The sequence below is a fragment of the Scomber scombrus genome, chromosome 2, assembly GCF_963691925.1.
Source record: "Scomber scombrus chromosome 2, fScoSco1.1, whole genome shotgun sequence".
Classification (NCBI taxonomy): domain Eukaryota; kingdom Metazoa; phylum Chordata; class Actinopteri; order Scombriformes; family Scombridae; genus Scomber; species Scomber scombrus.
The window spans coordinates 23,548,635-23,574,311 of NC_084971.1; the positions used below are offsets into that span (position 1 = coordinate 23,548,635).

Sequence of the window (25,677 nt, forward strand, 5' to 3'; positions counted from 1 at the left end):
CAGTAAAACTACAGATTTACTGCATGTTTTAGTGCTGTTGTTTATATCCTTAAGAGACAAATATGGAACTGTTCTAGATCATGCGGATGTTATGAATTATGTTTAGTGTGGATTAGCCATTCAAATGCAGTCTTTTTTTATTTTATTCTTTTTAAATATATTCTTTGACATGTTCATTTAAATTCATGCAAAACAAATGACAATACAAGCATTGCTAATGAATAACAAACATACTGAATTATGGAAATATTACCCAGTGTCCTCTTGAGAGTCACTTGCCTACTAATGCCAAGAAAGCCCAATGCACAGCACCACCTAACAATGCATTTCTAAATTCAGCATAAATGTAGACCATTTTGTGAATATAATCCTAAATTTGTTCACCTTTTCTCTACTGGCTTGTGTATTCTCAAGTTGCAGTGAATTGGGGTCTGTCAGTCACCATACTCGTCCGCCCCTTGCTACATTTGAATAAACAGGCTTATGCAAACGTGGTGCAATATCTGTTTTGCATACAAGTACAGTAAAGTGTCCAATTAAACAAGTGCACACATAGCACGTGGGCATGTAAACAGACACACACAATTGCACAAATAGGGCAATTATGTATGTAAATAAACTGGTTTTCACATCACTCTCATCATTATCCCATTCCTCAAGGGTCATGTCTCTTCATGTTGTCACCACTTAGGCTTACTTGCGAGTGCTGATGAAACTTTAATAAGCCCGGATGACACGTTGTGAGGTACCAACCAAAAGCTCTTTAGCTAGGTGAGCTGACACAGTGCCAGCTGTTGGGTCCTGTCTCTGGTGCCACGTTATCATAAGGGACTGTCACTTGAAACAGTCCAGTTACTTTGGAGGACTCCATCTGTGCTAAACACCAACTTATCTAGAGTGGTAGAAAGCAGTGGAAAATGTCTGTCATTGCAGGAATAATTGAATAAAGATAAGGAGAAAAGCTAAGTCTAAGTCTGATATGGGTTCAGGATAGCCATCATGAGACATACACACATGCCAAAGCAACTAAATATGCTAGATAGTGAGGGAAAAGGAGAATTGGATTTAAAATATGTCTGAATTTTAAGGTGCAGCTAGCAAGTAGAGTGTCAAGTATTTATGGAGGGATCACACCAGATGCTTTGATTATAAGACAGGCAACACAGTTTATTTTGCGCCTTTGAAAACCACGGGTGACATTTAACAGTGTTCCACTATAGCTCTGGAAAGTGCAGCTTGTATGTTCACACTCACTTGCAAATATCTACAGTTATTAAAATCACGGACAAATTATGCATACGCAGCCTGTAGACAGAACACCTGTTATGTACACTGTGACACCATTCTTGTCTTTGCACCACATGTCATTAACCCCTCAGAAGGATCAGGCTGACCAAAACAAATACAGGAAGTCTAATTATAATAATTAGCCATTACATGGGGAGAGGTCAACCACCTGTACTGCCCAGCTCAATCACATCTCCTTCAGCATATGACGCTCACTGGTGATCCGGCTCCAATGTGTGGATAAGAGTGTAGAGAAAAGTGGCACAGGTGTGGTATTTATAATCGATATCCGCTGGCATTATGAATATGGTAATAAGCTCGGCAAGGCGGCAGGCGGCACATGCAGATGTAACTCCCAGAGGGGCCCAAAGCAAATGAGGTGTGCCCGTCCGCTTTACTGCAGTTTCATCTGGCTCTAGGAATAACAGCAGAGCCACACTGTACCTCAAATCTATCACCTGCTGTCTGTGGGTGGTATCAGTGGGGGAAAAGGCACGCTGAAGGGATAGGAGAGCGTAATTTATTAGGATGTAAGCGAACTAGGTGATGTCTCTGGAATGACAAAGTTAATTAATGTACAGGGACTTACATTGTCCATCTTTCAGACGATCATTTAACCCTTTTCCCTTCTCATTGCCCTGCTTCCTCATCCACTGTACAGCGTGATGACTCCTCGGTAGCTTACAGCAGATACTCTGAGAGGGGGGATGGAAGTAGGGACTGTAGGGGAGTGCAAGAACATATCTCACATGGGATTGCTGCTTATTCCTGACTCCACAAAAAATAATTGTGGAAAAGCTCCCAAATGCTGCCTGCTGCTGCTCTGCACCCCATCATATACTACCAGCTCGACTAAGAAAATCAAGCAATTTCCAAAAGGAGCTTTGATAAACCCCTCGCAGTGGGTATAGTACAAATTCCTAATCACTCCTGCTTATCCTCTTCATGAATAGATATTGCATGTAAGAGCCCGTGCATACAAACAAATCCTGTTTATGTTTTGAATATTATTTACTTTGGATTTTTGTGATGATATTAATAATTCCCCTATGTGGCTGGCTCACCAGGGGATTTGATATTTAAGGGATGTAACTGGCCATCTCTCAATGAACCGACCCAAACACCAACTCTATTCCTCACCCTCACTGCACATGCACACAGACACACACACACAGACACACATATACACATATACACACACACACACACACACACACACACACACACACACACACACACACACACACACACACACACACACACACACACACACACACACACACACACACTCTAACTTTAATGTTTCCCCCCCTCAGTTATGTTGTCCAATTTCACTCTCCTTACTTTCTCTCTATCATGTAGTTTAAATTGCCTGAACAACACCTGCACATCTTTTCTGATGATTCAGTCATCAGCCCGGCTAACATTCCTCTAACTCGATTGATGTTTGCACAAACAGGCATCCCATTAGGACAAGTGGTGCTGAATGGGAGAGTGAGTTATCGTCACATTACTGCCCTAGGAGATTGAGAGGGGACAGATGGTTTTGTTGCCAGCATTTAATGAAGTGTTGTGAATCAGTTGGGTGTATTGAGGAGGTCTTGACTGCCGCATCGCTTGCAGATGGAGTATGGAGGGTTAAAAAGGGTACAGAGTGAGACATTTAGATTCACAATAGTTTTGTGATGTCATTGTGCAATGAAAGCAACAATCAATTGTGTTGCAGCTTTCATTTAAATCTGACATGCCTGTATGCAAGTTCTTGGAAAATAGTTAATAGTTCCAATAACATAACATTTTACCCCTTGTGGTAGTTTGTAAAATAGCCAAAAGTACCCAGTTTGGCCCCACTTCTCTATCCTGTCAAAAAGGAGGAGATAAACTATTTCACCTTGCGACTGATAATACTGGGTTGTCAACCTGTCTTTCGTGCCAAACATGATAATTACATGCTTTGCTCTTTCCTTTTGTCTCCCAGGATGCTTAAGGAAAACAAGACAGAGGTACAGTGAGGTATTTGTCATTACCATTATACTCCCACACCTGTCAGATGTCATCTCCAAACTGTGGCTGTGATTTTATAGTAGCACATATCTAAGGTTTGCAAACAGGGCATAACTGATAGACTGCAAGAACATGTGTGTGGCTGTGCACGTGTGTATTATGTGTGGATGTGCCTGTGTGTATACTTTTTCTTATTTGTGTCTATCTGTGTGTGTGTGTGTGTGTGTGTGTGTGTGTGTGTGTGTGCACGTGTGTGTGCACGTGTGTTTGCACGTATGTAATTGTGCATGCAAGAAGCTGGTTCAGTGTGTATCTGTGTGGTTCAAGGCAAAGTAGTCAAGACATCATGCATTGTGCTCTCATTCCTCTTTGTGCGGCTCCATTTACTTATCCCCATGTGCAAGATGATGGTGATGAGCTTGCATGCCAATGCAAATGCTTAGCAGCGCTGCATGCAGCGTCTGTCCTTTTGGTGAGCAAAGGTATTAAACTTGGAGAGCAGGTTTTGTGGCATCACTGATATGGCTAATCTCTTTAGCATTCTCCTGTTGTGGTGGCCACTGAGACATCTAGTTTGCCTCTGCCAGAGCTCATTAGTGACAATACGTTCAGGCTACATAGAATATAACTGCAGTAAAAAAAGGTAAAGCACACACACATTCACAGAGAAATACACACAGGAAGGAACACACATGCACAAACAGGTACACTTAAATACAGACGTGAAGATTTTAAGACACAAACATGTCAAACAAACAGTGTTTTTCCTAACTTTCTCAGAACTACTAAATCAAATTCTATTTTTCACAAAAGTATGTAAGAAAGACTTGTAAGAACCTAACACTTAGTTGGGACCATGCAGAAAGGCATGGTGTGGATATAATTAAGTATTAATGTATCAACATGATATTGTTTCAAAAGATGTGTCTGATCATTTCAAATAGTTTTAGCAAACACATGAAAAACAATGAACGTTAATGTCATGTATAAAAAATATTTTGCTTTGTAATGATTGAAATATTATGACACTGGAAGGTGTGAGTTAAGACAATGTAAACTGCAGTGAGTTAAATCAATCATTTGCATATTCACTCATCCATATATTTAAATTTGTTTCCCTCTCACTTTCCCTGGTACCTCCACCCTTATCTCTCGCTCTCTCTCAAACACACACACACACACACACACACACACACACACACACACACACACACACACACACACACACACACACACACACACACACACACACACACACACACACACACACACACACACACACACACACACACACACACACACACACTCTCACACAAACACACACTTTTCCTGTATGTGTGGGTGTTAAAGACAAGGAGGGGAAAAAAACACTGCCACTACAAACACAAACAGAGGTGAAATATGCTAAAACTTAACAGTCTTGACAGTACAGGGACAAGCATTTCCAGAAACAGAATTGATTCCAATAGCACACAAGGTGTGACAGAGTTTAACTGTATGAGAAAGGACAGAGGAGAAAAGGTAGAGGAGACAGATTAAGAGACAGACAGACAACACTGTGCAGTCAACTCACCGGCAGCAGTCAGTCCTTCAGGGTTGGCGCTGAGCTCCTTCATGTCAACCATGCAGTGTCCCAGGTGTTGGGTGCCATCCTCCATCTGTCCAGCTCTCCCCTCAGTTCTCCCTCCTGCTCCTCCACCTCCTCTCCCACCTCCTCCACGGAACACCACAGTCCAGTCCAGTTCCCCGGCTCACACGCAGCCTGCCAAGCGGAAAAGCTGTCACAAAGATAGCAATCCGCTCACCTCAGTTTCTTGCTGCCTCACAGCGCGCTCTCTGGCAGCATTAAGGATGCTTTTTGGAAACTAATACGGAAGAGAGGGACCGGCGAGGTACCAGGAGCAGTGGCAGGGAGGGAGGGGTAGAGAGAGGGAGAGGGAGGGTGAGTAGGCGAGAGAGAGAGGCAGAAGGGGGGGTCGGTGGGGAGGGGGTGAGGAAGGAGTGAGACTCAGAATGAAAGAGAAAGCAGGACAAAATTGATGTTATGTGCGATACACAGCTCTATCCATCAATCTTGGGCTGTCAGTAGGGCACCTAGACCAGACTGCACAGTGCAACACAGCCACAAAGACACAACTCTTCCCCCTCTCCCTTTCCTTTTCTCTTCTCACTGCGTAGCCACTGCTGCATCCAGACAAGGCAGCAGGGGTCCCTCTGATTTCTGACATCCGTCTCCCTCCCCTTCTCCAGCCTCCCGTCCCCACCTCAGCACCCCTTCCTTTTTTTTTTCTTTTCTAGCGGCAAAACAATTAAGAAGCATCTGACGGCTGAACTCCACACGGCAAAGCCAGCCTCATGCGGCATGTGATCTCAGAAGTCACATATGGTTGAGGAATGGTGGAGGGGGGTGGAGTGGGTTGAAATGCTGAGTACAAAGCAGCATGGCAGCTCCAACAGGTTGATCAGAGAAACTGACAGACACAATACTCTTCTCTCCTTTAAAGTTCCTTATATCGTTTAGACAAACATCAGCAGATATTGGTGAATATCTACTAACAAGGCAACAAAAGATAAATATATACTGTATATATTATCCACGATTATGTGTAATGAAGAGGTTCACCAACAAAATACTTGCTCTTGCTTTCTCATCCTCTCTTCCTCTGTCTTTATTTTTTGACCTCGCTGCCTCTCCACCCACTCACACTGTGAAGGTTATTGTTAGCTGTTTGGCCACCAAGGCCAGGATGCTACAGTAAGACTATTTCTAAAAATCAATGTTAATTTATACCCTGCTGAATGGAGAGGGTGTTGTGGTCTTAGCTAAAGCTCAATAAAGACATGGTGAAGGCAGCAGCCTCCAAGTCCTAAAGGAGGCAAACACCTTCAAAATGTATAACGTACTACTAAGACGTGTAGCACACACTGAAATATAAACAATGAAATATCAGACAATAAAGAGATAAACAACGATCAAACATATTGACTTTTAATCGTTTAGAAATAAGGTAAAGCAAGTTGTTTATTTCCAATTCTTGGATAATTTACATTTATCATTTTATTTAACACATTTGTGCTTGATAATGTATACAATAAAAAGTTAATGTTTCCATTTGATGTATTGTACCAGGGTTGGTTTAAAGCTGTGGTAGCATTATCATCCTCCTACTTTGTTTAGTTTTTTCTTTAAAAAAAAATCTCATTTCTATACAATAATAAAACATGTTCATTTAGATGAGACTTCATTTTTAATATACCAAGTAATTGTTACTTTGGCCATATGGTTTTGCATTTGTTAGCTCGCTGACTATAAATTACTGACATTTTATGTATGTGTCTGCCGACATTTCTCAAAGGGTTTTGGATTTGTTTCCTTACTCTAACTAAAATCTGACCATACAGAGGTTAAGATGGGTAAATGTGAAGAGAAAAGAAGTTAACAAGGGGTCAAGTGGCTGTAAGGGGTCTTCTCCTGGCAACCCAAATAGCCTTATTGCTTATGAATTATTATTGATTATTACTGATTGCATATGCAAAAAGAATAACTATATATAAAATATTACAAAGTAACACTGATATTTTCCATATTTTTCTTTTTGTTAACAAATCCCATGAAAAAAACTACAAATCAAAACATTACAAAGTTGCTTATTCCTCTGTGCCACAGAGCTCTACTGTAGTTCCTTTAAAAAAAAAAATTAAAATAAATATTTATGCCTATTTTGAAAGATTTACCTCTTCAGGAGAAACAAATAAGCACTGAATGTCACTGACAGCGTAGAGAAGTTTAAGTATTGAGAAACGGATAAATGGATCAAACGGATGTGTGTCTTTTTTTTGCTTGTTTGTTTTCACATGGGATTTGTTCTCAATGAAGAAATATAACCTAATGTCTACCTTTTACTTTATATTATCATTAGTGACAACTCATAAGTCCTTTGTAATTATTAGTCAAACAGAATCAGACCTTCCAGTTAATCTAATCAGTCAGTTGTAAGTAAGTAAGTATAAATTCTGCATAAAAGGGTTTTGCCATGAATTTACCACTACAAATTTGGGTGAAAACTTATACCAAAATTATACTTTAGATTGACGGAAACCTTGGGCCAAAAAAAATATGACTAGCCTTTAAAAACCAGTACTGGTCAAACCCTTGATACAAGCCACATGGGCTAAAGAGCCATGTGGAGTTCATGCGCTTTCTTGAGACGGCTGGTCTGGGTTGGGGTTGGTGCCAAAAACCTAAATGAAGATAAATTGGTCCCTGCAGGAGCAATAAGACAGAAGATGAATCCACTCTGCACAAGGAGGTTTTCTTCTTCACTTTCTACAACTCTTTCCATCCTTATCCTTTCATTCCCCTATTGCCACATTCTCCTTGTTCTCCACCCTCTTTACTCCCCAAAAGCATCAGAATAATTGTTGTCTTATTCTGTTTTAATGAAAATGTGGTAGTATAGACGTGTGCGTGTACATACACACACACACACACACACACACACACACACACACACACACACACACACACACACACACACACACACACACACACACACTCTCACACACACACACACTTTTCCTGTATGTGTGTCACAGAGAGACACACACACAACGTCATAGAGAGACAAACAGGTCTGTGGAATGATCCATTAACATTCTAATACGTTTCTTTTAAAGGCGACATGTGTTGTCTTATTAAAGCCTGACTGATAGAGGAGGCTGGAGAAAATCAATAGACAATGCACTAGAGAAGGAGAATAGTACAAGTACACAGAGGAGAGGAGAAGAAAATAAACATGCCCTTTTTAGCTATTCGGCCCCAAAGCCTGGAGAATAGATCCTCACATTTACCCATTCCAATAGCACTTGAGGCCCATTAGAATTTGTGATACACTCCTTCACAGTATTAACTGAGGACAGCCAATAGCTTGATTCACAGTCGAGTCTGGGGTGCATGTTGCCTCTGCCAGAGTAATACAGCTGTAGTGTAGTAAAAGCCGCCGCAGAAGACTTCCTGTGTGTAAGTGTAAGTACACACTGTGGCCAAAATGAGCAGAGCAGCAGTGTAAGTCAGACTGGACAATAATGAGAAATGTTGCTTTTCCAAGATGTGTAAAAAGTACAAACGATAAAAATCGAGTTATTTAAATTTTTCCTAAATGGTTATTGTAAGTTACTGTAAAATAACAGACGTTAGCTGCTACATTAGCTATTTTGAGTCATGACAGTCTTGTAAACTGTTATTAGTTGCACTACTTGCGCGCCTGCTGCAGTTTACGGGTCTTTATGCTCCAACATATGGTTGAACCATCCCAAAATAATTGTGTTTTTTTAATCAACTTAGAAATGGCCATTTCACCAATGTTTATGGTATCAAAATTGATGTTTGAAATGATTACTGATGATTCTTATTAGAGAAGTTGTCATTGACCTGTGTATAAAGCTGCCTTGCCTTGCCTTGCCTTACTACAATAGTAACAATATAATACTGGCCCTGAAAAGATCCTGTGTTAAATGAGGGACAAAATCCACGGTTGATTTTTGTTAAAAATTCATTATAAAGTTCAGCTGAAGATAATAGGAGCCTTCAGCAGCCTGTGTTAGACAAATCAAGTGGGTATCTTTCACAGTTAGTGTTTTCAGCACAAATGTTAAGCTTCAACAGACAGTGTTTGCCTGCTGAGCCGCAGCTGAGGAACAAGAACACAAAGAGGAATGTTCTTCTAAAAAGTCTGCAACCTTGGAAGCCACCCACTTGATTTGTATAACTGCTGAAGTCATTAGCCTTTTCTACATTTTAGAATGCATTTTTACACACAGAGCATATTGTGTTTCTTGCCTACCTCCTACAATTGGAATTGCTAAACGAGGGGATTCATTTGTGGCTGTATGGAGGGGAGAAACAATTACAGTGTACCAAAACCATTTTTTAAAGTACACATGAGCATGCACAGTTTGTAACATGAAATTTAAATATGCAGTAGTAAAATTGACTGATGTTGGTTACATCCAATGATGGACTTATTTCAAATTCTGTTATGTTTGAATTAAACTATAAACACCAATCACTGCAAATAAATTCATTCCTCTTACAGGGACTGCTGTCAGTACTAAAGTTAGCCCACAATGTGAAGTAAAACTTGAAGGTTGCCAGATCATCAGGTCAAGTATCCCTAATATCTCTCACTTTCACTCTCTATTAAACCAGCCTACTGTTACACTATAGAGGTTAAAATGAAAATAATGTTTCAGATCATGAAAATACTGGTAAGCACAATTCGGCAATACCTTGATATTTGTTAATACCTACACTGCACATGAAATTACACTTATATCGATTGGCACTTTGTACTTTAGTTTTTTTATTTAAATATCTGTAATGCATAAATGTTTTATTTGTGCTTCAGAAATCAACATGCTCAATGTGGCAGCCACAAGAACAATAACAAAGGCATCAAAGAATTCACCTTCTAGACAGCTACCCCTGCTGTGTGCCCTTTCTTTGATTTTAACATGTTTGTGCCATAAATTTATAAAACCGCATATAAAGAAGTCACTGCACACATTGCGTGACAGCACAAGCAGCAACACTGAATCTGGTCAACAGAGATTAAAAATAACAACAATGTTTAATAAAGATTTAGGTTTTAGTGGAGCACTGAAGCTCATATGAATCCATCAGTAAAACTAGCAGTGTCAACAATCTAACACAAGGTTATGTGTAGTACTTGAGGGTTTTTACTAGTTGTAACTCTCATCGTTAAATAATGAAACAGTCCTTCTCTTGCAAGGGGCAAAATACACACACATCACATACGCGCGCGCACACACACACACACACACACACACACACACACACACACACACACACACACACACACACACACACACACACACACTCAATTTCTTATTGAAAATACAGTCTGTTTTGGTCACCACTTCACTCACTGAACACAATGGGTTGAATCAGAGTGGACATGAATAGTATCACACTAACGATTACCACTAATGAAATACTAAACCAACAGACTGAATAACCCTCTGAGAGCAGGACAAAAAATAAAACTAATCAATTTTAAAAAAGGAACAGAGGATAAATGAACCTTCCAGTGTTCATATGCAGGATTAACAAAACTTGTAAATGCGGTGTTTCTATATAGCATACTCCATACATAGTACATAGTAATGATAAAGTGTGCTGTATATATAGAACACAGTGTTTCTATCCATACATTATCTGTATTCAGCTCTGTCATTTGGTCTAATGGGACAAACAATCAATGTTGGTCAAGGTCCACACCGACCCTCCCAATTTCTTTTTCACTCCTTCTCCTTTCAGAGAATGTGGAGAGATGAGGCTATTGATTTCTCATCATGTGTTGTCATGTCAGGTTACAACATCCTCTTTTACTGCACCGCTACTGACATCCCAGTTGTTGACTTCTAGTGTCTTGTAAAAGGGATCCACCCAGTTGCATGGGGAGGGAACTTTTGATTGGAGGGGGGATGGATCTGATGGGTTTTGAAATCTAGAAGTCCAGCAGCTTTTTTTCCAACCCATTTGCAGAATATTACACTATGTGGTGATTCTGCAATGTCATTTTTAAAGCAATTACACTTTTATCAACTTGAGGTTTGCTTTCAAATATTCACTCCAGTGCAACTGCAATAAAAGAATCCTATTGTTGTTCTGTGCAAAAATTCATTATAAAATTGAGCTGAAGCTAACATGAGGTTTTAGCAATCTGAAACGTCAAATCAAATAGGAATCTTCAGTCTTTTTGAGAATAAAAAATTCCTTTTTTCTGTCTTTCCAGAGACAGTGTATTCTTGCTGAGCCGTATAGGAAGGGAACACAAAAAGAGGATTTTGTACTGAAAAGAGTAACTTTTGGTTCACACCCACTTGATTTGAGTGACTCACACTGCTAAAGCCTCTTTCGGCAGAACTAGAGTGCAACTTTTGCAGTGAACAAGGAATGTTATCGCCTGTCTCTTACATTTAAGTGGCTCTATGAAGAGACTGCTATATGGAAAATATGGAGGAATGATTATAGCAACCAGTAACTCTTGTACTGTACTGTGAATATGGGCATGTGAGACAGACAAGAAAAATAAGTGGTAAAGTAGTTTGTCTTGGCACAACTTTTAATGTAGGCCTACTTTAAAAGCACCTAGAACATCTTGTACTGTACTGTATATTCATAAAAAGTAACAGGGAAAAGATTTGCGTGTAAAAGAAACATTTAACAGTGGTCACTTTGCCTAGTCACAATATGACAATGACTGTCTCTCCCTGTGCTATAATACAGTTGAATGAAATTACTCTTACAAAAAACAATTTTTATCTGAAAAAATGAATACAACAAACTGTCCCTTCTACAACTGAAAAAAACATAATTTCCGCAAATATATTAAAAGGTAATGTATAAACAGATGTGTATTAAAAGAAACATTTGCTCATTATGTACTTACTGATGTTAATACTGCAATGTCTCACACTTTGAGGACCAGACCAACCTGCTCAGTGACTTTGCCTGTGCAGCAAGGCTAATTGCTTAGTTGCCAGTTGTGGTTTGATTACAAGGATACTTCTCTAAATGAGCCTTTATATCAAAGTACTGCAAGAAAGCATGTACGGTTATATTTTTTCTTTACTTACAATAGTACAACTCTCTGACAAAGAATAAAGGGGACTCCAGCTATGGTACAAGTGGCTCTGACACAGTGGAAACAAAATAGCTATGGGCAGTCAATCTCCCCTCGAGGACTAGCGATGTTGAAATTACAGGATATATATGGATTAGCTGTTTCTACTATGTTTCTGAATTACTTGACTGCCACAGACACAACATACCACTGTGCCAACATCCATGTATCAGTCTTACTGTAGAAGCAGAAGAATTTTCATTACCCAAGCCCGATTCTCTGGATAATTCTTTATCAGGATTGTTCCTCAAGTAACATTATGTCTGTCAGGAAAGGTCAATAGTGATATAACCCCCAGCTACTACACAACTCTCTGTATAGTCAGCTGTCCTGTGTTCTTGAGCTGCCTTTATTACATCTTCTTTTTGATTTGTAAGATAAAAAAAATTAAATCCATGAACAAAGAAAGCTGACATCCAATTGTAAGGTGTGTTGCCTGCTTCTGTAATGTAACCAGCAAAGTAATGTAGTCCTAGATCTTTTTTTGGTTTGGACAAACCTCTTAAAGACAACAGTAATCGGCTGAGCTATTAATTTTAAAGAAAAATGTAATAAACAACTGCAAATTTATTTACTTGCACAGTGTACCGATACCAGAAAGGTTTCACAGTACCCTGGCATTAAAAATGGTACTATACCCCATTTCATTAGTATGGGTATTTTAAGAATGACAGTGTTTTAACAAGGGCCATATTTTCTATGAGTTTGTCAATGTGTAATCACGGTGCAGTGTGTGTGTGTGTGTGTGTGTGTGTGTGTGTGTGTGTGTGTGTGTGTGTGTGTGGGTGTCCCTGTCCCTGCAGGCATAGTGGCTGTACATATTATATGCATACTGCAGCCTTCATGGTGACAGAACAAGAGGCATGAGAGTACAGGTGCTCTGGCTAACCGCCCACGAATTGTTGACAAAACAGACACACGGAGCGAAATATGGCATTGTTTTGCTTCCATAGCCAACAGTCAGGACAAGTTCACGCACACCACAAAGCCTGTTTTTAAAAGATGCTTTAAATCCATGCATACCAAAGGAGCCAATACATCCAACCTAGCAAGGCATCTTGCCGAACAACATGCCAACTTGTTCAAGTAACACAAAGAACAACAGGTTGGCAAATGTGATTGATAAAATAATTAAATGCCCTCAAATAGAAGTCAAACATTTGATTTAATTTGTGACAAGCAAACTTTTTTCACCAATGGAGTTTGACGAGGCAATTAAGGGCAAACACAGCATTCACACTGGTAACCAACAAGTTTCTAAAGATTACTTTTCCTGATGATTCAGGTTTTTGCAGTGGTAGTATTTCAATATCAGTATCGAGATATTTAAACAGGTATCATATCGAAGTCATAATTTTGGTATTGCAACAACACTACAAGCTAAGGCACACCTAAATTAATCCAAACAATGCACATGACTCCCTGGTTTCCCACTTCACAGGTCTTTCTGAAAAGGTGGAAAGTGAGGACAGTTGGCAAGCTGTTGGTGCTACCTAAAACACTACCCTTTACTCTGCCAAACTCAGACGCACAAATTACAGTGAATCTCATATGTGTTCTGTAATTTGCATTTAAATACTTTGCTCAATATTGATACAAGTGAACCAATTATGGCTATGAGAGAAAAGCTTTCAAAAGCACCAGCACTGCTTGCTACAGGTTGAATTATAGCCAAGGCATAATTTACATCTAAATGAACCATAGTATTCATTACTACAAGGAGATTTGGAGAACTGTACACCTGCCTACAGATCATAGTCTGATGTGTATGATTCACAATACTCCTTTCTAAGAAGAACATTGCAACCATGCTGAAATACCGTACAATTTATTAAGACAAGCAAAACTACAAATGCAACTGCTGGCAAAAACCAGGCTTCCAAACCCAATTAAGGGATTATCCTGTGTACAGTGGCACTTTTAGAACATCTTGGATTCTCATCAGACTTGGAAAAAACATACAACATACAAACATACAAGTATTAAACGTCCTATATGTAAGAACTGTGAAGCAATTAACATGTATTAATCGTGTTTTTTGGGGGGGGGTTTTAGTTTTTTTTTCTTTCTTTCTGGTTTCCATGCAAAGGACTCGGACTGTGGATGTGACATTTTTGACTGACTGAGGGTTAGAGATTTGCAAAAACTTGGTGCAAAACACAGCGTTATTATGTTTATGTTATTATGAGAACTGTAAGAGAGGAAAAGGTTATCTCCCACAATAGTCTTACATCGTTGCTCAAGATCAAGCAGCAGGATGTTGACTGCAGCTCACTTAATGGCCAAATGGTCACAAATGGATGTGTTTACTGGGTTCAAATGTATAATGGACCAAATTTCAAGACAATTGCTCCAATAATTGTCAAAGTATGTCATTTAGGACTAAAATGTTGTACTTCAAACGAAAGGAGGGACTATTGGACCAACTGACATTATCATCTCAATGGACCATTCCCTGAATTCATAATTGTTTTTTTTAATGTCAACAAACGCTAAAAAGGATTTACACCATTCTGAGCACTTCAAAAGTGCTGTTTTGTGCATTTACAAAAAAAAAAAAAAAGATATGACATTTTATGTACAGCAATGTGCAACTTTTTGTACAACACTTAAATGTACAAATTGAGGAACTTTTCATTTTCATCATTTTCTTTACATTGACTCAAAACCTGCATCTTAAGTTCAGGTGGCCAGGGAAATGATTCAGACTTAAGCATCGAAAGGATTAAATCTCAGTGATGTCATTATCAAATCCTCCAACCGGTCCATGGAGCGTAAATCACATGTTATACAACCAATACTGCCACCTGGTAATATGCACAGTTAAGTCAGTCACAAAGCATAAATCTCACACCTGCTCCTTGAAATTTCCTGCCTCCTCATATTATACACACCACTGGCTCATGTGTCAGTTGGCTTGAAGGACCTACTGTATTTTTAAATAGACAAAACCTGTTTTCAGGCTTCATCAAACAGTCTCTTAGAGCACTCTTAAAGCAGTATAGAACTAAAACAACCAAAGTCAAGCAGATTAGAGGATTGATCTAAGACAACCTCCAACATACAATGTATTAAAAAAGCTGTAGTTTTATGTCTGTGTGTGCCAAAGAAAGAAGCAACACTGACATGAGAAAGCTTTGTGAAAAGGGATCAGCAAGAGGATACATTTTATTTGAAAGGTCAGGCCTCTTCCAGGGAAGGCAGGAAGATGAGGATAAGAGGAAGAGCAAAGACATTGTAGACATGAGGGGGTGCAGGATGTCTTTCAAATATCAACAAATCTACAGTAAATACACACAAGGAAAAAAAGAGCATAATGTCAGAGCAGTCTGTTTTTGTTTTATTTCTAAGAAAAAGAACAATTTAAATTGATGGCACCAGCTCATGAGGGATCGGCCAATTCTTCACTTGTGCCAGCTTAGTGCTGAGGGTAGGGCACAAAGACAGCTGAGAGGAGTAGCCCCCTGATCCTGCACTCTGTCAGCTATGTATGCCTGCTGTCATTCTCTGACAGCAGGCATACACAGCTCCATGTGCTGTCCTGTTGTTTGTTTTGCCCATTCTTAGGATATTGCCAGTCTCTCACTGCAGCTAGCTCACAGATGCATTACACAGTGTGGTCCAGATTAGTTCGGCTACTGATCTGTAATTACAGTCTGACAGCATGCAGGTCTGCCCCTGCTACGCTACATGAGGATAACACGGTTAATTCATTGATGCGGAGTCCCTCAAACTGTACAAATGGACAGAATTATGAATGCTAATGCTAATGGTGCTGATGGCAGATGGGTGGCTGATGCTGGCCACATTGATAAAAGAGCACAAACGTTCAGACAAACAAACCAAGAAGTATCTCTGTATGATATCAATTTTGATTTTTTTCCATTACATTATCAGTTAATCAAGCAATCACTTTGTCATTTGGTGCAGCATTCTTGGTCTTGACATTCATTCATTTACTACTGAGGTCCACTTTGCTAAACAAGCTGGTGATGACTTTAAGAGCACATGATTTTACTCATACACAGTAGGATGCCAAAATTAACCTTAAGCAACCCTTGTTAACGCTGACCAGATATATGTTTGCACTGTGCTTTTCTTTCAATCTGTGCTTAATTTGCATCTGATTTACCAAGACTGCGCCTAATTATGCTATCACTGACTATGAAAGCCTTGTGAGATTCCTCTAAAAATGAACAAGATTAAAAAAAGAAATCAAACTGAGCATGATTAAGAAGAGATAGATATACTTACTGTTAAATTAAACAATGTGATTTCAAAACATTAGCTAACGCAGTAATGCAACTGTTATTGAGAAAATAACTCATGTGTGGATATTTCTGATGGGATTATAACGGTTTGTAGAACGGCTTGTAAAACTAATTTTGGGCCATTAAACAAACTTGTAAAGGAATGACAAAAAGATGCACAGTGAAATATTGCTTCTAAAAAAAGTATACAAGCTGTCAAAATTTAAATACCAAAAAATTGCAGTCACCATAGCAGTTCAAATTAATGTTGAAGTTTAATTATCACACACATGCAACCTTCCATATCCTCTTTGGTTTGTGGCATTCATTTATTTTACTGTCCTCCTTTTTAAATAAACAGTTTTTGTTTTAAAACGAAATTAAAGCAGCTCTCCTACTTCTGTATGCTTGCCTTTTATCTGCTTTTTCATTTTTACAGAACGCAGGTTAATGATTCACTTCCTCTAAACCTTTCTTTAATATACTACACGTGCAAATGTGCATCTGCTGTTTAGAAGTAATAAAATCTCCAACAGAAACTGCCCCTCATAAATTGTGTGAACCATAATAAAGTGGAACACATAATTAACATGTACTGTACTGTGTGAACCTCCATTATTTTGGTAATCCTTCATGAAATGAATATGCAGGAGATTTCATGGCTAAATGGCCTGTACACATCAGAACTGCTTGTTGGATGGTTGAACAGCTTTGGAAAACCTCTTCATCAACATGGTTGGGAGGGGGGGGGCACTGTGTCCGACCATTTCTGTAACTTTTTGAAAGAGACTATCTGATATTCACACCCACTTCATGCTGTGATTGGCCAGCTGTGCAGAGGTGGGAAAGGAGCCATGGTTTGAACTTGTCTCTCTACCTCTTCTCATCATCATCATTATAAACGTCTTCCAAGAGAGACTTTTTTAAATTGTGGACCGTTATGCCCATATTTAAACAATATCTAAGGTGGCCAAGTCAATCATCTTGTTTGAGTGTAGCTGTTTAAAACAACCATCAACACTTTTTACTTTTGGCATGGTCGGACCACACAACATACAAACTACTTCTGATTGAGCATAAAACAACCTTAGGCCTCAACCTATGTGGAGGAGGCAAACAGACATTTTTCATTAGGGAATTTGGTAAGATCGGATGTAGTTGTGGTTGTGTGTTAGATGATTATTTGAGGATAAGAATAAAATGACTATGTCAAACTGTTGCCAAATTATCAGGTTCTGAAGGAGGTTCAGCTCTTTGTGACTGTAACCACAAAAAGCTGGACCTCAGAACTGAGAACAAAAAGTATATTGTACAAATGTTTGTTAGCTTGAGTTATGTCATTGTGATGCACATCAAGGCAAAATGGTGAGTCATTTTTGATTTACTGAGCAGTTGCTTTCTGGGTTATTAATTGTTTATTTTAGAGTGTGCTTAATCAATGAGAAGGCATGTTCATGTGCATGTGATTTTCAGCTAATTGAAATGTTTAATTATGACTTACATCATTTGCTTTGTTCATCCTTAGAATATAAACATCATATCCTGGTTTCAGAAACCTGAATAAGCCCTAAGACAGTTTTGAGAGACCTGAATATGCTAGCTGGAGTAGTAAATTATGATTAACAATGTAATGAGGACCTACATGCTGAAATCAAAGTTATAGCCTGACACTCGTAATCCAGAGGATAGATTTTAGTGTCAACCCTGTTTTCCATTACTGGTAATCAAATGGATAAGATACATCCAGCAGAGCGGTAAATGCAGCAAAATCCAGAAAGAAAACTGAGTTCATACTAAACTGCTGAGGTAGCTCAGCAGAAACGACACAATTTGCTGGATGTTGGATAACCCGTTTTCTCTTTATATCCCAGATATGATTAAAGCCAGGCTAAGACTAGAATACTGAATACTGAAGCATATGCTAACGTACTCATTGCAAATCAAAGTGCACAATCACTACTGAGCTCTCAATGACAAGTGGTCCGCTCTTGCCTTTTTATATGAAAAACCTTCCCTCCCAGCATGCATGACTTTCTATCTTTTCCAGCAGGAAGGAGAGATGAGAAGATTAGAGGATGTCTGAACTGCAGTGTCTCTGTTGGAGACGTGTAATATTGCTCAAATATTCAGGACAGCTCTCAGCCATTACTCTTTTCACTTAGTGTCAAAGTGACAGAGAACTAATGTATAAACATATAAATGACTGCTTTTTAAGAAGATGCCCCACTATCTTGCTCGGACACTTCAAAAAGCCAGCCCAAACTCAAAGCAAATTTTCTTCCGTCTGGCTCTGCTTTCTAATAGTGAAAAACGGCCTCTTCCAGTATTTAATGAGTCAGCAGAGAGTGAAATGTTAAGAGGAAATGTTCTTTAAATAAGATTCAAAAGGCTGAGCAGGAAATGAGTTTAGTTGACTCCCCATGATTGGCGTATTACTTTGAATTGCTTTAATGGCCATTAAAATCTTCATGTCATTTACTACAGGCTAATTTAGGCATGGTAGTTAATCACCATCCCTTTATATCACACTCAGCACACGTGGCACAGACAAGGTGAGCTCACCAAACCTTGGTGATTACTCGCATACACCGAGGGTTCACGTTAAGCCCTTAGTGTTGGCTCAGTTCATTCCTTGTGGAGAAGCATGTTTAACACAACATACATCTTCACACATCATAAACTGTATCAGTGTGGCTCCACATTTCTCTTAATTAAGTGTAATGATAATGCAGAGCTGGAGCAGAGTAAATGAGACAGATATATTTTTTCCTGCTTTTGACCAACGTAGCAACACCATAGCTTTCAAACAGCTTTCATTTTAATGACCGGAAGATGTAATAAATCATATGTACATCTATGCTGCACAAGTGTGGGGTCTCTGCTGAATTTGGTCACGGACTAAGGCGCTGCTGCTATGATAATTAAGAAATTACTAGTATTCATGTTATTTCACTAAATAAGACTAAAATAAATCCCAGATCGAGCTTTAGCCTGGACAAGAGGGTGCATATATAGTAAATGGTCAATAAAACATATTTTTCCGTACAAAGTGTAGGGCTTGGGAAAATTACCTAAAAATCAATATAATTACTTCTCACATTTATCTTGGTAATGACAATACCTGTGCACAAGATTCTCCTTCCTCACAGTGGTTGTCTTTTAATTATTTGTGTTAAAATGATGATAAAATCAGGGATTATGACTGAAGAATATTTATTCAACATTATCAGTATTTAAGAGCACTTCAAACTGAAGCAGGCTCTATTCTGCATCTCATGGCCAACAAAGTCAGTCATATTATAAGCAGATTTTAATTACACATTTACATCTTCCATTAATTCAATTATATATTTACACCTGCTAGAAATGTTCGGTTATTGATTGGCAAATGCATGTGTAAAATGATCTTCAACCTCCAGACTGGTTGGGAAACGCAAGGGAGACTGTTCCAGGTCAGAGTTAACTGCTGTGTTAACCCCCACTGCCAAACGCAGCTGCTGATAAACAAAACTTGAGAACTCTACTTGGTTATTGAGGAGTTTTTTTATTTTCAGATAAACTGTAATTTGTGATGTATGGTCACTGTTATGTTTACAGTTTACTGCAGCCCTGACCCTGCTCGACTCTGCTATTGTGCAGCTGTATTTATTTCGCGTCATTTTGGATCTATATTGTGTTTAGGAAATCCAAAGTGTGCCAACATGATTGTGTATTTTCTTCTTTCTTTTCTTTATTCTTTCTGCGCTTTCTCACCTTCACCTACCCCCAGCTGCATTTATCTAAGGTCATTTTGTTTGTTAGACTACACACACATGCTTAATTACATATCTTATAACTGCTAGTTGGAACAATGCCAACTTGACTTGTGAAGTGAATCCACACAGTCAACTCTGATTGGTTGTGTTTAGATTGGATATGCTTCAAGATAGGTGGCAGCCTGTAAGAAAGAATGCATTTATCTAACATCTCAACATGACTAAAATTAGGTCCATTATAGAGTGATGAAGTCATTTTCAGTAACTCTTCAATTAATTTCCCAGTCCTGATTTGTAATGTATGAGAGGATATATATCACTGGGTTTTTTCTATATTTATAATGTGTTCCAGCTGAGTAATAAGTGATCTAGTCATGCTTGCCTTACATCTTGATAACATCAATGTTTAAACCCAAAAAAGGTTTCAAACAGTATTGAATAAATCTGAGTAAAATAATAATACTTTATTATGAACATATCCCGGTGACACATTCCCTTTGTGAATAAGATGATATTTAATTTACCGTTTCTGTTCTGATGTCGCTGCGTGCAGCGGTGCCGTGTGGTGCAGATGTCTCATTCTTCAAACCCTCTGCTGAGTAGGAAGTGTAGTAATTATGACTAAGCTACTTTACCACTGTCAATTAAGCCAAAACATGAAACTGCTTTCATTACAATGTGTTACATTCAGGCACAATGACATGCAATGACTGCTCCGATTCAGACTGAAGACATGGAGAGATTTTGGAAATCTATGCAGTCTTTAAAAAATGAGTTTTTAGTTTAAAAAATATTTCAAATCAATTTGAAAGTACATTTAAGAAGTTAAAAAGTCATTTTTTCCAAGTGGATGGACAATTAATGATGTTTTGCAAATGAAAAATTCAAAAAAGCCTACATTCGCAAATTGTTGCTCCATTCTATAAATAACATTTGTCTGAAGCAGGAATAAAGAGCGGCTGTAGACTATAGTACACGGAGGATGTGTTCTTCAAGGCTAAAATGTTGTTCTTTTCTTTCATGAAGAATTGTTAAAACTACGTGAACCCTCTCCTTCAGATGGGCTAATTGGGATATTTACTTTAACAAGAACATGACAGTGCTTTTTTCATTTCATCAATTGCTTCCTCATACATAGTAGACTATTTAATGATTATAATGAGACTGACTTAAAGCTTATTATGATAAAATTATTCATGTTACTTTGCAAAGTTTTTGTATACAGTGTGCAAGAAATTTTGTGGATTTCATCACTTCTTTTGGGAATTCATCTTAGTTTTAAAAATTGTTTATACATAGTTTTGCTCGAGTCGGAAACACTTACAAACCTTTTTTTAAGCCTCCAAGTGATGATTTATCGTATTATAGTTCTTGTAATTCAGAAACATTCCCTTTTAATTTGTCATCCATCTTTAATTGCAGCACAAGAGGCAACATAAAGCCACTGTCAATGCTCACAGAGGTCAGTTTGGTTCAGTCTCAAAGTTCAACACATCTGAATTTTTGGCAGTGTGTGGCTTGCTCGGTGTACTGCATACGTAAGTGCAGAATTGATGCCAGAGGGGAAAAAAACAACACCTACACAATAACACAGGATGTGCCAATAAAAGATGATTGCAGTCTCATCATTTCTTTTTTGTCTTTACAAAAATACTGAAATCACTGTTAAAAAAAAGATGGAAGTTTTACTTTTAGGAACATGTAATGAAAACCACTATCCACTTACAGTAGCTAGCCCCTGTCCCTGAACAAATTGAGATTGTTAGCTGGTCATATGTAAGGTTATATGTGCTCTTGTTCTTGCTTGACTTAAGTTTGTGTGATTTATGTACCTGTGCACTTGTTAATCAGCTCTGTATTTATTGTCTGTAACTATTGATAACAAAGGTGTACACACGTGAATGATGGCTCATCACACTCAGGAAATACTCTGTCATTGGTTTTCCATTGATTATTAAGTCTCAATGACATGAGCGATGGGTCGTCAGACTGGAGAATGATTATTCCATTGTCTGATTTTCATATTTTATTTTAACTCAGTCTGAATCTGAATCTGCGTTGAAGTGTATGATGGCTCATTGAGTGTCTTTATGTTTATTGTATTATCTGTGCCTGCAGTGCATCGTGGTGTGTAGAACTAGAGGAATTACCCTTATTCATCCCAGGGCAAGTCACTGCTGGCAGATGAAACTTAAAACAACGGTGCATACGAAGTAAACACTCCAAAAAGGGAAACAATGTGGGGAAATTGTAGAAATAAAAATAAATTTAAAGACATGAGAACTTTCCAATTAGGTTTATTGTAATATTCTGAGTGTATTTGTGACACATTAAACAATGGCCTTTTAACAACACAAAACAGTTACAAAAATTGAAGATGATGTAATTTTGACAACTAAAGCACTGAAACTCATTTTGAAGAAAAAATGTTGCTAATGTTTATGAGTCATAAAAAACTGCTGCCTGCTTGGATTCCTGAAAGGAAACCCACTGAGTCTGTAAAACTACCACCGCTGCTCTATGACTAAAACAGCACCAAAAAAATGTATGCACCAATACCCAGTTATTTTCCATTTTCACGCAGTTTGGTGACTCAAATACGTTTTAGCTTGCATGTCTAAGGTGTGAAATCTCTAAACTGAACACTGCCATCACAAAAAAAGGAAACATTTGGTACACCACTGCGTCAAAGTAAAAGTGATGAGAAATGTTGCGGCCTGTAGGCCTTCAAAATCCAGAGTTAAGTGCTGTTATTTATCCATCCTGAAATAATCCTGTGGAAATTATGTAAAACCCAAAAAACATGATAAATTCCCATAAAAGTGCAGTACATATGACCGTTATCTGTGTTCAGCACTATGTGCATCGATATTTAAGCCTTCTTTTCACCCACTAACTAAACTAAAATATCCCCCATCCTCTCAATGTTACCATTTTGTTGCTGTTTTCTGAAGTGAATAACATTTACCCCATTGTTGGACCAGAGTACTGACATGCAGAGTGAACCTCTCTCCCCTATCATTCCTGCCTCTACATTGCCAGCTCCAGCTCTGAAACCTTTGGCTCTCCCTGATAAAATATTTAAGATCTGCCATGATTGAAGTGCATCCTCCTCACCTTGGCAGCAAAATCCATTAACCCCAGGAGAATCAATTCCATTGATTTCAATGATAGAGGCTGGAAATGTGCATGTGGAGGGATGAACATAAGGTGAAGGTAGAGGGTGCAGGGAGGTGAAAGATACACTACACATTGGTGAGAAGGTGTGTGTGGGGTGGGGGGGACTTTTTACTCATTGCTCACAAAGTCAAGCTCCAGTATGAAAAATGCATGGGACATCAGTCAGGAACACTATTATTTGCATAGCTCACAGGATTGAAGCAATGCGTGCGAGCCTCCTTGACACGGGCACTCAGGATGCTTCAACTGTACAATACAGCCTAACACAGCATAGCTTAGTGCACAAGGAAGACAATCAGGAAAAGAGGAGGTCAAAAAAAAAAGGACACACATGCTTGAACAAACTCAGAGGAAGGACACATAATTTATGTCATTGTCATCTTCACCATCATCACAATCATCCTTTTAATGGAGAACACAGACCACATCACTTCCACACACACAGTGCAGAAGACAATTGTGACCGTAAGCACTCTGGTACTCTGGTTCACCTGCAGAGCTCATAATTTCTATCGCAGCCAATAATTTTTCCTTTAATGTACTTGATAACAGGCAGGAAAGCATTTCAGTGTGTGGTGAGTAGGGATAATTACACCGGTCGGTGATTGTTTTCATCAATGACATTCCTGTGTGCTGTGAACATTATTAGACATAAAGCAGTCCGAGCGTGCTGGTAAATTGCTGTGCCCCTAGTCAGAGGTAGGGGGTTGAAACTTTTGAAATATGTTTTAATCCAAAGCTGTCAAACCAAATAATGAAAGTCAGGTCCATGTGGGTTTTCACTTCTCCTGTTTAATTAGCCCAGAAGAAGTAGAGGGCAGAGTTGCTCTCCGTTTTACTGACACCTGACTCAGACACAGTGACTACACTTAACCATTTCCCTGCACGAACGAACCACATCCATTTGTCTCACTCAAGGCATCATTAAGTATTCTTATGCCATTATGGAAGGTCACAAAATTATTATTTTAGTCATGCAGCACATAATCTGTCACTAAAACCTGAATAAACTTTCAAAAAACAAGGGACATATGCAGAGTAGGAATACTACGAATAATGTATTTACTTCTCTCCCCAACTTAAAATATTGAATTTCCTATTGGATCATTGGTGCATATTACAGCTTACTTTAACTGGAGTTATTACAGGGGCACATTTAATTTCTGATATTGAAACAACAAGAAAACGTGCAAATATATTATTCTAAATAATAACAGATTAAATATCCATACAATTTTATCTTGCAATTATGAGACAAAATATAACATTATAATGACAAAATAATAGTTGTATTATCAAAGGTGAGCAGTCAAAATTCTGCTGGTTAGTTTAGATTGTAAACTGCTGGGAAACAGCAAAAGGAAATAAAGTGAGACCCACTGATAAAGTGAAGTGGTTTAAGGAGTAGCAACTAGTACGCAGCTAAAACAACCTCCAGTTATTCAGAGTGTGTTTAGTGTGAGTGAAAACTCTTAATACCATCAATATTAACAGATCTAATAATAGTTCAGAAGGTGTGAAGTACTAAACTCAGAAATAAGGGTTTGTGTGATGCTTACATACTATTTAGATCATTTTATTGTCATATAGTGGGGAAATCTCAGTTTAAAATGACATCACACACAGCATAAGATTAATTCAATAATGGCTAAGATAAAGTTAGGCTGTGGTTAACGTGCTCTCTGCAGACAGTGTCTGTGTTCAGCCAAGGATTGTTGTAAGACTGCACGAGTGAAGGTTTATTGTATTTGTGTTGTTCAACAGGGACATGAAAGTGGCGACTCCTCTCTAAACAAATGAGCTAAACTAGCTTATCACATCATGTCACTTTAAGCATCTTCCAGTTAAACTTCATATCAGCATTTTAATCTGGTCAGTTTCATAGTTCTGAATACCTCTGGTAGGGGCAGAAAGTAACTCTTGAAGTTCAGTCAGCTACAGTGTTACTTGAATGTGTAAAATACACTTCATTAAAATTTCATCTATAATTCTGTTCATCTCATTTTCAGGTTGTGGATACAGTTATAAACTTTATAAATCAGCCATTAAAAACTAGTGCATTTGCCTTCTCTGCCAATAAAAGGTGGTTAGACATCTTTGAGTTTATTTTAGTTATATGCAAATGTTGAAAGGTAAAACTGACACGATTCAACAAAAGATCCTCAATTTTACTTAATCTATAGGTGATGGATTTGAATTTCATAAAATGCTGCCGAGCCCCATGTTTGGTCAACAAGCTTAACATATACACACAGGTGCACACAGGTGACACACAAAAAAAACCCCACACAGCTGGAGTTCGACACACTGAGTGGTAACTTAACAGAGAACGCTTCTAACTAAACTGAAAAATCAAAAAGAAATCAAAAAAACTTTTAATTTTAAAATAAATTATTTATTTTTTGTATACCATATATATTATTTGAAATAAAGAATAATGTATTGTCTCTCTCCTCCTACTACCTTCTTCACTCTAAACCTGTATAATAGCAA

General features: G+C 38.4%; 1 protein-coding gene across 1 annotated transcript in view; it reads right to left on the bottom strand.

Moving 5' to 3' along the window:
• Positions 1-5,022, bottom strand: part of inpp4b (inositol polyphosphate-4-phosphatase type II B) — a 145,327-nt gene extending 140,305 nt beyond the window's left edge. Inside the window, exon 1 of the mRNA XM_062432293.1 lies at positions 4,865-5,022. Within this exon, the coding sequence (XP_062288277.1) occupies positions 4,865-4,949 (85 nt within the window). The 5' untranslated portion in view covers positions 4,950-5,022. The remainder of the gene's footprint in view (positions 1-4,864) is intronic.
• Between the last annotated feature and the right edge of the window lie 20,655 nt (positions 5,023-25,677).